The sequence below is a fragment of the Chroicocephalus ridibundus genome, chromosome 1 (assembly GCF_963924245.1).
Source record: "Chroicocephalus ridibundus chromosome 1, bChrRid1.1, whole genome shotgun sequence".
Taxonomy (NCBI): Eukaryota; Metazoa; Chordata; class Aves; order Charadriiformes; family Laridae; genus Chroicocephalus; species Chroicocephalus ridibundus.
The window spans coordinates 738,023-750,715 of record NC_086284.1 but is presented as its reverse complement, the minus strand read 5'-3'; the positions used below and the strand labels follow the sequence as shown (position 1 = coordinate 750,715).

The 12,693-nt window shown below is 44.9% G+C and overlaps 1 protein-coding gene across 8 annotated transcripts in view; it reads right to left on the bottom strand.

Moving 5' to 3' along the window:
• NOX4 (NADPH oxidase 4) overlaps positions 1-12,693 on the bottom strand; it is a 135,751-nt gene that overhangs the window by 23,924 nt on the left and 99,134 nt on the right. For 6 of the 8 annotated variants that reach the window (XM_063325157.1, XM_063325140.1, XM_063325161.1 and 3 more), the window contains 4 exons: positions 12,220-12,328; positions 11,586-11,654; positions 9,399-9,499; positions 1,835-4,045 (listed from right to left, as the gene is read on the bottom strand). In XM_063325157.1, the coding sequence (XP_063181227.1) occupies positions 3,925-4,045; positions 9,399-9,499; positions 11,586-11,654; positions 12,220-12,328 (400 nt within the window). In that variant the 3' untranslated portion in view covers positions 1,835-3,924. Of the gene's footprint in view, positions 1-1,834; positions 4,046-9,398; positions 9,500-11,585; positions 11,655-12,219; positions 12,329-12,693 lie in introns of those variants that run through there. The other 2 variants (XR_010069866.1, XR_010069865.1) reach the window with 1 other exon arrangement.

Below are 12,693 nucleotides of genomic sequence, written 5' to 3'. Positions count from 1 at the left end.
CGGCTAGGTGTCTGTGGAATGCGTTGGTGTCCTCTCCCCAGCCCAGGCTCAAGGTTGTGGTTTCTCATACTCCTTTCAGTCCTGTCTCCTAGAAGAGCAGATAAAAGACCAAGGGAGAACTCACGTGCAATTAGTACCACACGTGGAATCGGGACGTGTTGCTCTGAACCCAGGGCTGGAATAATCGTCATGGAGAGACGGGCTGTCCTGCAGGCTTCAGAGGTGGAGGTCACTCCTCATCATCCCTTCCCACACTCCACCAGGGCTCACCTCTCCAGCCCCTTGCTCCAGGAGTGAACATTTACTCACGCAAGTCATCTCAGAGCTACGGGAATAGAATTGCTCGGGTAAATCTGGTTAATCCGGCTGTTAGCTGTGTAAAGTCCCGAGCCCCACACTGCTGCAGCAGGGCTGGATTCCCATTGCAGGAAAAGGGCTTGGTTTCCATCACGGCGTGAAAACACTCCCGTTTTAAAGAAAAGTCCCAAAACATTTATGATGAATAAAACACAAAGATCCCGCTGAGCAAACACTGAGGGCTCTGCAGTTCTGTGACAGACGGAGCAAGAAGTGGCAGGAGACATGGGGGGATCCTTCTCCTGCCAGCAGGACACTTACGACAGACCCACTTACGGGACTCAGTTTAAAGCATAAAGAGACGTTCAATTATGTAAATCCGGTTGATCTGTAAATGTGGAATTAAGTGCTGTCGGCCTTCACTTACTTGCCTGGCACAGAGTTGTGTTTTCATGTACACTTGGCTTACAGATAAAAAAGCTACGGAGTTTAAAAGAGAGCTCGGCTCGGTTTTGCAAGCTGGAGACACACAGAAGCAGTAAGGACAATGCAGCCTCCAGAAATACCATGTTTATCATAACATGTGCGGCTCCTGAAGGCAGGACACAGTCACTAACCCTTCAAATTTTGCCCCTCTAGAAAGCATAGCTCAAGGAAAAGGAAAAAAGCAACTGAGGCTTTTAGCCTTTCCCCAAACTCGCCCTCACCTGCTCTAGCCATCGCTCACGTGAGCAACGGAGAGGATTGGTCAGGCGAAGCTTTACATGAAGTAAAACACAACTACAGTTGCACAGCAATTAGACCTTTTCCCTGCAGGTGCACCGAAGCGATCCCGAAACACTAACTAAGCCTCCCAGCGCGGCAGAAAGGTGGACGGTGCCAAGGCCGTTGCAGCGGCGGGTGAGCCGAGGCCTGTGCAGGACAGAGGCAGCACGGGGAGATGGCGGCTCTGCCTGCGGCCTGCCGGGCCCGCGCTGCCTCACGGAGCAACAGCACCGACAGCTCCTGATGCAACGCAGAACAAGAGCACAGTACCGGTATTATTATTATTTTAACTATAAAGCACTGCCTATATAGGGGCTGAGCCAGAAAACATCATCTGTTTTAGCACGGAGCTACCTACAAAACTGGCTGCTCATTATACAGTAATGGAACAGGTATCTATCAGAGAGGAGATGTTAAACCAGAAACAATGTCGTGATTAGATGACTCTGAACTGTATTTAAAAACCATTAGCCACTACATCCTAAAACAAGAGGAAAAAGATGACTGTCTGGTTGTGGTTAATAGATGCAGTCAGGATTTCAATCATGCTTTAAGCTAACTGCCAGCAAACAAGAAAGCCTGCAGTATCGGCAATACCCAGCATCTATGCGTGCTGCCATCAGTGTTATGTTTATTATAAAATCCATGCAGGCAGCATTAGAAATAAATATTAATGATTAAAAAGGACCTAATCCTTTGCTGCATACCTCCAATTTTACAGTGACAGATGAATGAGATCCAATGGGAAAATAATGATCCTTCCAGCCTCAAAAAAAAAAAATAAATTAAAATCAGTAGCTGCAATGTAGGCTCCCATCTCACACTGCATTTCTATTTCGGCTTCTCTCTCCTCTAGGCTACTTTGAGAATTCTCGTCTGTGGGAATACATCCATCTCTGGCTCTTTCCTTCCCCCATGAATTTCAAATTGGGCAGAGCCAGAGGTAAAAACTTCAGTGCAAAGTCCAGACACCGAGAACACGTTCCCATGCGGCTCCGGGGTTCTGCTGCACCTCCCCCTGCTGCTCCTCGGAGGGCAGCTCCTGAGGAGAAGCTGCCAAGGCAAAGACCAAACTCATTGCCACTAGTTACACATACAACGTGCCTATACGCCACCTGCTAGAAAAACGCTTCCCTCTGAACACTGATACTCCCAGATCCCTTTACAGAGTTTGTGTTGTGAGCTGAAAATTAGTGGTTTTCCTACTAAAATAAAAAAGGTATTCATTGGAAGGCTGTAAACCGAATCAAATCCACCGTGCTAAATACAGGTGAACCACGGGCATGAGGGATGCTGAGCCATCTCCCCTCTGCGTGTGCTGCGAACGCTGCGGGGTACTGCCCCCACGCTCCTGATGGAGATTAAGGGGCGGGTTTCCAGCAAATGTAAAGCGATGCTGCTCTATCAAGATGCACTAGAATGATGCCTATTTCTGCCAGCTAACTTCCTGGCTGTTGCTTAAATGTCTTCTTTTCAGCAAAATAAGGTAAGAAGGGTAAAAAAGAAATAAAGGAAGTCGGACTGGCTACTGGATGGAGGGAAAAAAAAAAAAGTTGCTCCTCAGAACCAAAAAGTTTTAAAGTGCCTGTTTCGACCTCTAGCCCTTCCACGGCAAAGATGAGCACAGTGGAAAACAGCTGTGGGGAGGAGAGGGGAAGGGGAAATTAAATTTGGATATTTCAGCTCCTCTCCTTTGGAACTTCCTGAACCCGTGCTGCAGCTCCTGCAAAGTTTCTGTCTGCACACACGATGCAAAGAACCACGGTCGTGAAGGCTGCGTTCTTACTCTGCTGCAGGTCTGGCCTGATCCTGCTTTCAACGGCATCAGCGCAAACAAGCGTGAGCCCGGGGAAGGTGCTCAAAGCATCACAGTCAACCAAGCATACTCCAGCACCTCTAAAATTGAATTTCAACCTGCTGCATTGTAAAATAATCAGTAAAAAAATCTCAATGCTTGAGGCATTTGACATTCGGGGCATGTGAGTGCAGAGTGAGTGCAACTTCCACGTTGAGCACGTGGTATAATAAAACATCACATCCCGTCTGCTCCTATTAATCAGTTTCTTGACCCATCTTTCTGGCTGCACAAATCACGCTTATTTTGCAAACTCACTGAATGCTGAATTGATGCAAGATAGAGAGTTCTCCACACACCGCTGTCTGCTTGTCAAAAGGCTGTGATTTACACCACGTCAGAGCCTGCCCACAGGTGCCATACAGTTGTGCTCACTTTTCTATAGGGTAACTTAAACCCTTCCCTATATTCCACCCTCTCTTCCATTCAGGGTGGGAATATTCACGTCCATTATGGAAGCAGACTAGTAAGAGTAACACTCTATATTTTAAATACAGAATCCCAATTCTGCAATGTATAAAATCTTTAATATGGAGTGTTTCCACACCAAAGCCATGAGATTTGTATACCAACAAAAGCAATAGTCTTTGTAATACGCTATGTTTTGTCATTTGGATTAACCTGGGGTTTGGTTTACTGATCCAGCTTCAGAGGACTGGAAGTGGAAGAAGTTCGAATGTTCCACAGATTCTTCTTCCAACAGGTTTTAAAGCAATTGTGTCTCTCCCCAGCTTCTGTACTTTTTAGTTAACAGAAACAAATCCAAAGAATCGCGGCCGCTAAAAATATTGTGCGAGTGCATTTGGGTTTGAGCATAAGCACTTATTATTTGTTGGTATACTGCTGCATCCATCATTTTCCAAAGTCTTAAATAATCATAAATAAGAAAATCTGTGCTATTCTTTGGTACATTTTTGTCTGTTTAAACCTCAGCTGAACTTTAAGTTGTACAAACAAAAAAAATTGCACTTTTATCTTCAGGAGAGTCTTGTTAGTCCAACAGACTTTCAGCTGAAGGATTCTTTATTATACTCAAACCTTGTCCCATAGGAGTTGCTGCTGTTGCTCAGTTTATGAAGGATCTTAGAGATTTTGTTTGGTCCACAACAGAAAACTCCAATGGTCTTCCTGTTAAAAAAAAGAAAAGAAAAGAAAAGTTACGACATTGCAAACAAACAGCAACTTCTACCGATACGTTTGGATTCTGGCCTGTAGAGCCAGAATGATAGATTTGGATTCTGAGCTGTAGAGCAGCACACTGCATCACGTAGTTAGTGTTCCTGAAGCCACTAGACTTCTCCCAAGTGTCCCCACAACAAACCCTATTACTTTTTTGACTGAGACAACCCTTAGAAAGAAGTGCCTCACCTTAGTCTCAAGGCACCAAGTGATGAAAAATTACTACTTCCCACTCTGATTTTTTCCATGATTAATCACTTTTTTTTCTGTTAAAAGTGGTCCTCACTGTAATGACTTCATTAGTGTAACTCGTGATTTACACCGGCAGGAGATCTAGTCACTAACGGTGATTCGTTACACTAATGAAAACAGAGCACTACTAACCCGTGATTATTTCTGGCAGCAGCAGAATAATTTTACCGCTTTAGTTTCACATTAGCATGCCGTCTTTCCTTCAGCAGCTGTATCGGAAAGTCTTATGAAAAGCCAGACACAGAACGTGATCCTTGTTCGTCATCCGCAGCTATCGGCCCGGGTTCATTAGTTAACCTGACTTTTTCACACTGCTCTGCCGACAACAGCTCTTTGCTCTCTGGTCACCTTAAGCACAGGCTGTAAGTCAGACTCACGGTCAGACGGCATCTAAGGGCTCAGAACGGTAGCCAGCATCAGAACGGGGCACGTCCACAACAGCGGGACTGAGGCACTCCAGATATTCATCATCTCCCTTTTTTTGAAAGATGAGGAGAAGGGAAAGGAAGGAGCAGGGCAAGGATGCGGTGCTGACTGTTCTATATCTTTACAAAAAAAATTTTTCTTCATCTTCCTGCTGAAATTGTGCCACTACAGAGAAAGATCTTAATGATTTACTGGGATAGAGAGAGAGCATGGAACAGGGGACGTGGCTGTAACTAATGTGATCTACAGGACTCACCAGGAGGCTGGAGACTGGGGTTCTGGTCCCTGCCTCCCGGACCGCTTCAGTATTTTATCCAGTAAAGATTTAATAAAAATATCTTAGCACATGCAGGATAATCAAATGCACAGTTTAAAGCTGCCTGTGTGTGTGTTTGGTGAGAGAAGGGAACCGACACACCGGGGAAATCTTTGGTGCATGCTGTTAAGTCCACGTGGCTGACGTGAGGCAGCAGCTGGAGTGGCACACCGGTCCACCCCGCACCAGTGCACAGCAACGCCAGCACGGCACAACGGAGGGGTCGAACATCAAAAAGCATCACAAAGGTACGCAGGTAACAGCACCAGTGCCCTTGTGCAGGCATCTTACAAAGCTGACTTTAATTGCCTTTAATTACATTGTTCTCATACCAATCTACGGCAAATATTCATAACTTGTACTTTTCTCGCCCTTATGCATATCTATTAAACTTTCCCGTCCTGGCAGTGCTCCTTTTAATGGCAAGGGGTGTTGTGTTGGTGGCTGGATTTGCAGAAATGACGAGCCTACTGTCGCTTGCTATTGCTCTCGAGATTCCTCAGCACTTGCGGAGCTTGAACACTGTCTACGCGGTGCGCAGCAGGGAAAAAGGGTGCATGAGCTGTCAGCATGAATCTGTCTTCTACCGTGTATTTCATTGAGAGAATTAATGTTGTTGGGTTTTTTTCATTAGTCTAATTACAGACAACTGATTAATAAAACCCAAAGAGTTCGTCTGTCTCTCTCCCTTTCATTATGTGTATATATAGCCCCGAAGCACAGACACGTCTAAGCAGCGCATACTGCTAATGTATTCCCATCCCAGCAACACCCTTCCACGGTGCGCAGAATTTTTGGTTAGTAAACAGAACCACAGAAAGGTTAAAGGCTTTGCCTATGGTCACACAAGAGACGTGTGACTGATTATCAAGGTCTCCTGAAACCCGGCAGAGCCGCTGCCCATGCGGTGCCCCAGAGGGTCTCAGACTTCCTTCCCGGGATACCCACCACCGCCCTCTGTTCTGGACATCCCTCCAGGTACCACTTATCTCCTCCAGTTCCCTGCCCACATCCTTCCCCACCTACCCCCCCTTCCCTGCCTGCACATACCTTCCTCTCTGCCCCACATCTACTAAATGGCGCAGCACACACACCTGTCCTGAACTGATGGGCTTTAATTGCTTATCCCTCGTCTGGGGCAATGGCTGACCTTGTTGCTCGAATGACAACAGACAGCTAGCTATTGCTGAGGCATAATGTCTGAAAATCTTTTAAATACCACTAACGTGTTTACAATTAGGGAAACTGTGCAATAGGCCATTCTTTGTAGTAATTATAAACATTAATACAGGATTTTACTCATTCAGAGCACTAAGTAAATAACTTCTCAGAGTTCCTATGGGATAAGTAGGTCAGCATCTATTCTTACAGCCATTTCATGAACGGCGTGAGACGAGGGAGAGGTGAAATGCTTTTCTACCTAGAGAGAACAGAGTGAGGATTTGAAATGTTCTACTTTGAAATCTCATATTCATTCCTAGAGAGAGATTTCTCCTTTGCAGCGCACTAGAAATCTATCATGGTGCTCCCTGCCCTCCCCTCCTACAGACATTCATGTCTTTTTCTAGGTCAGACTCCATCTGGAAAAAAGCACCCGTCCATTTGAACTCAGCAAAATCGAGCGAGCGTGGCAGCCAAGGCGCGGTGTAAGCTTTTCGTCCAGGAGACAACTGAACAGGAACAAGGTTGCTGCTCCGTCCCCAAAGAGAGAGCACAAAAAATAAGACAAATAATTTATTATATAAACTGTCCCAACGCACATCCTTGGGACTGCGGGTGTCGTATGAAATACCAACAGCAGATGGCACGCGTCTGCTCCTCTTAGTCCGGGAGAAAGAATGAGGAACCTGATGCTGGGCTGTCCCACGTCACGCTCTGAAGGTCTGGCAAAGCTCAGACACTTACAAATGCACTTTGCTTATTTGGGACCCAAACAGCAACAACAGCAACAATTCACAAACCACAAACCAATCAGACGGCTAAACCGATGAGAGGTTTGCCAGCTGCGCGTTTGTTTATGTGCAGCTTTTACTAAAATCACAAGATAGAAAGTAGAAAATGTCTTGGCTGACCATAAACAAGCCCAAGGGGATGGTTGCAAATACATCGCTGGCACCAGATGTTGAAAATAACTTGGTTGCCCTGGCTATTTTTTTTTGTTCTTTTTTTTTTTTTTTTTTTTTGGTCTGCATATTGCAGCAGGGTCATTTAGGTGGAAAGTTAATGAGAAATAATAACTGAAATGGAGTTAGTAGGAGACCAGTAAATTGGACTCTGGAGAAAAATGGAAGTTCCCCTCTCACTCAAGAAAACAGGGAGAATATTTACCTACAACAGGTAAGTTTCTGTGGGATAGCTGAGTTACAGGTTACACTACTGTCTGTCATGTTACACCTAACTACATCTATAGATACAGACCTGTAGCCACAGACCCTGCTAAAGGGGTGACAAAGGGTGAAGAAGCCTACGTCTTGGCAAGCTGCAGGGCAATCAAAGGAAGCAGAACATTATTTAGGTACTAAAACACACCTGGCTTGGAAGTGGTGGCACAATTTAAAGACTTGATGTGGAAATACGGAGAAAACGGTACTCGAAGTCTCATTACGAGTAACGCGATGGAAAGCACAAAAGAAAAAGAAAGTATGACTACCACTAATAGAATCACAGAATCACAGAATGATAGGGGTTGAAAGGGACCTCTGGAGATCACCCAGTCCCACCCCCTGCCAGAGCAGGGTCACCCAGAGCAGGTGGCACAGGAACGCGTCCAGGCAGGGTTGGAATGTCTCCAGAGACGGAGACTCCACCACCTCTCTGGGCAGCCTGTGCCAGGGCTCTGCCACCCTCACAGCAAAGAAGTTCCTCCTCATATTTAGGTGGAACTTCCTATGCTCAAGTTTGTGCCCGTTACCCCTTGTCCTGTCCCTGGGCACCACTGAGAAGAGCCTGGCCCCGTCCTCCTGACACCCAGCCTTTAATAGCTTCATCTATACTATGTGCACTTACAGCCTTGCAAGGATGCGGCAGAAACCCCACCATTTTAATCTTTTAAAACAGCATTCACACAGTTAAACAAAAAACCCTATTAGAATGGAGCATAAAAGGTCAACAGCTCTCTACCCAGAGGACTCTGAACCAGACAGTCAACTTGCTTCTCTGACCTCTCTTCTTCCCTTCCTTTCCTGTGGTTCTTTACTATGAAAGCCTGCTCTAAGCGATTCTCATTTGCACAGTGTGAGAATCCTACTGGGGATGTCCCTCTCTAGCAGCCTTTGGGGTGTCCTGGCAAGGGACCTTGTCCACAACCTCCTGTAGGACCCGAATCCAAGACACATACTGTCAGAAGCCCATACTGCCACCAGTGATACATACTGGCACTCAGTATTTCTCAAGAGCCAGGCCCCAGTGTCCCCATGTCACATCCAGCCTCAGAAGAGAAGAGTCAATAAGCCGTGGGCAGACGTTCAGTTTGCAAGTGCAGCAGAGAACAAAGAGCTATTGAGGGAAAGTTCTGCAGGGGAACGTGAGAGCAACTCTCAACCCGGTGCACCCAGATTGCTATGAAGAGCTACTGAGGGTGGTTTGCTACCACCCCGCTGACTTTGCCAGAAGTGGATTAGGGAAGACTCGCACAACCCCTTCTACCAGATTGGCTTCTGAGGCAGAAAACTGCCAGTGGGGTGTAAAATACTCAACCAACAAAGCTGGATCTGGACAAAGACATTCCATAGTTTAACTGCATGTCTACTCTGCTTTACAACTGTCTTTTTTCAGACCATAATCTGTTTGCCTAGCACAGTAAAAAGGCATTGCCAGGTCTTAACGAAGAATAAAAAAGTGCCAGGGATCTCCAAAGACAATATGTCCTCTGAATAAAAACAATACAGGACAGTCAGATTCTTCCTTGTGCATTCTGTTTGTAAACCAGCACTACATATCATGAAAACTATAGAAGTCAACAATTTAAAAAAATGCAACTTTATAAAACCAGCATATGCTGCAAGCAAGATAATTGCCACGGACAAAAACATATGCAATCTCTGTGCAGTGAGATGGAAATCTATTACTTTTATTTTCTGGGCCGCTGAACAGCCTAGCCGCATTGAAAAGATGAACTGTTCTGAGTGTAAAAAAAAGTTTCTGTTTGTACAGGCTACCTCTCGCAGCAAAATATTAGCTAATTTCAACATCAGTAGCTTAAACATACTCGAAGATAAAACCCCAAAATATTTTCATACAAACATAGGTGGAAACTATAATACCCCCACCCTTCAAACTGAAGCATCCTTCAAGGGGAGCGGCACTTACCGCCTGTTACACTTCGCTATTTCATCAAAAAGGAGTTTCCACCGGGGTCGTCCAATCAAAAGCCTTGAGTTTAAAGCTTGATATTTTTCACCAATTATTTTCTGCAAGAAACAAAAAATTCCATTCTGCCTGATTTGCACAGTGCCTCATATCACCCAGGGCTCCCATTTCTGACATTGGCTGACTTACCACATCGCTGAGGTATGAAACCTGAGCACAAGTATCAGACAGTTGTGATTAAAACTGCAGCCATTTCACGCACCGATACCTCTGCTCACTGCCTCTTCAATGGCTCTCCTTGGTGTTCGTTATACATTGTTCCTCATGCAGCTGCTCGTTAATCTCCCCATTACTTTTAAAGCAATTTATTTAAGCCATAAAACAATAACCACGCTCCTATTATTCATTCTCTCATTGGCTTTTAATGCTAAGCTGGAAGAAACACTGCTGATGCAAAAAATCGTATTTCTGTCTAATGTCTTTTTTCTTAACTTTGTACAAGTAACTATGAAGATGACTAGGTCTGAAGAAGTAACAAGGGAAATCTTACATTTCTCCCTGAGAGCAGTTTGCCAGCTGTTTCGAGCTGCCTTAACAGCAGAAAGCAGCCAAAACTGCTCCCCGGGTGGATCCCAGCCCATTCCAGCAATGCTAACTCACCAGCATTTTGACAAGGTCAAATGCCCTTCCATTGCAGGCCATTCCCTTGCTTTAGTTTTCTGTCCTCGTGCGATAGCAAGGCAGCGGGAAGTTACGTTTTACCTGTGCTCCCACGTTCGCTCCACTGCTGAACGACCTGAAACGTTGCTGACACCAATGCAAACACAGCGTCTTGGCCAACTCATCCTCCAGTGGCCTCTTATATCTATATTTTATATAGATGCAAGGGGCATTTGCTGAAGGATGGGCTTGGCTCCCTGTTGGCACACAGGCGTGCTGCTTCGGAGCAAAGGGAGCACGAAGCGAAACTGCCCTAATTTTGGTAGCAGTCAGCATTTTGGACTAACATCAATGAACGCACAAGCTCTACAGTAATGGAGAGTTGGATTTAATTCCCCCCTTGAGAAATCATGAGCAGCGTTATGGTTCATGCCAGTTTTGCTCAATAGCCACAAAAGAAAAGTGACTTTAAAAGAAGACTTACAACAAAGTTGACTGAAATAAATTCAGTAGCTGCTTGATGCACAATATTAGAAACCTTTGCTTTAAATTGTCTGTTATTACAACCTTGCTGTGTCATTGCAATGCAGTCCTGCTTCGGGTTTTAATTTTAACCTAGCAATTACATACCAGCTTCGTCAATTGGGTGTTTCAAGCACCCCATTCCAGTCAACATATGTTGTCCAGGCATTAAAACTGTAGAGCACTGTTGATAACTGCTGTAGCTATCGCATCATTTAGACTAGTGGACAGTGTTCCTACTAGAGCTGGGAATGTTATGCTATCTCCACCTGACACCAGGCAGATCAAAATCCTTTGGGCATGGTTTCTCACTGCGTTTCATGTTTTGTAGTAATTGTCAGGCTTGGTCCTGGACCCGCTGCAGTCAATGGAAATCTTCCAGACGTAGCAGGGTAAAGAATCAGGCCTAGGCTCATGTGATAAATAATGTAAAATGAACACTGTAAGTGTAAATAGCTACAGGAGATGCCAAGAGTTGGGGAATTAGCCCAGCTTTGGGGTTGGTAACACATGACAGTTCAGTATAATTTCCAATCTCATACATCAAGAAATTTATAACTTTTGTCTATATCCGAGGCCAAGAAATCCAAAGCTTTTAAAAATAGCTAGTTTCTCTCAAAATATGTATTTGAAAAGAAGACTTGAGCTTGCAAGTTCCTAGAACTATTCTGTTTTGATTCTTATCCCAGAAATGATGCAGATTTCCCATCAAACACGGCCAACTGTCTGGTCCATGGCCTGGCCCAGAAGGACCTCTTTCCTAGAAAAGGAAGATATGGATTTTTGCCCACATCTAATCAAGTTAGGGCTTCTAGACTACATTCTCTTAATGCTGTGGGGATGGTCTTGCTCTCTTGCCCTAGTAATGAATCAGTCACTTGAGCTTATGGCCTCGTTTCCTGTTTTTACCGTCTGCAGTAATTCCTTTTTGCCTTTGACTGACAGTTTGCATTGTCTACCACTCCAAGGTCTAGTATGGTTTACAAACAGCATTTAGCCACGTACCTGTATTCCATCTGTTTGACTGAGGTACAGCTGGATGTTTATATAGTCTGGTCGATTCTCCTGCCAAAGCTGGGGGGATGATAGAAATGGCTAGTGAAAAAATATCCCTTCTCTTAAGGTAAGCGTGAAGTCACTTGTGCCCACTATCCTGAGAGACTTGGGATTCAGCATCAATGAAGAAAGTTTTTTAATGAAGAAGATACGCTTGCATAGCAGCCCTTGGTGCACTCCAGAATGTTGCACATCATGCTGTGTACAAAGTGTTATTTTAGGAAGCTACACCGCTCTTAAAATCTACCTGAAATTGCAAATCCCCCCCGCCCCGCTTCTCAATCTGTCCACTCAGACTCCCCAGCCTGCACGTTCTCTTTCCGTTTCATAAACCTCACAGGTAAGTGTCCGGACTAGTGGTACATGGCAACACCGAGCAACAAAATACTGGTGACAGATAATCAAGTTGGTTTGTGCAGCTCCAAGAATAAACAGAGCCTGGGTCAGGTAGCCCAAGCAGAAGTACTGCTGGAGCTTGCTTGTTCTGAGCAAGGCTGCCTTTCTCCACAGCATGCCAGCTGCGTGTGTGGACATACCTCGCAGTTATGAAGTTGTCCCTACCCCTCCGAGCAACCCCCATTACCTTGCTATGCAACGTACAGAGCAGGTCTGCAAACCAGCGGAAAGACTCAATGTCCCGGCACACCCAAATGAAGTAGAGTCTTCTCAGCTTGTAGCATTTCCAGCCGTCACTTGAAAATAAAATGTTTGGGTAATTAAAAATTATCATTTAAAAGGAAAGATTAATTAAGATGGTTTACATTCACCAGTGGAAACGTGAGTTTCCATTAGAAGCTAACTGCTAAGTTGTTCTTCATCCTATGATAGATACATCAGACACCAAAACGACCAATGCAGGCTATTGTGACGGTCCGGAGAACATTAAATCTCTATCACAGAGCTAACACCCTTCACAGATACTGTTTCTGCATTAGGAAGTAGTCAGCTATACAGATGATTTGGGCAGCAAGTATGGATTCATGCATCATCCTCAAACGTTTATTTCAAAGCAAAGCAGACATTCTACGTTCGAACATACTATGTCAATTCTTTATTA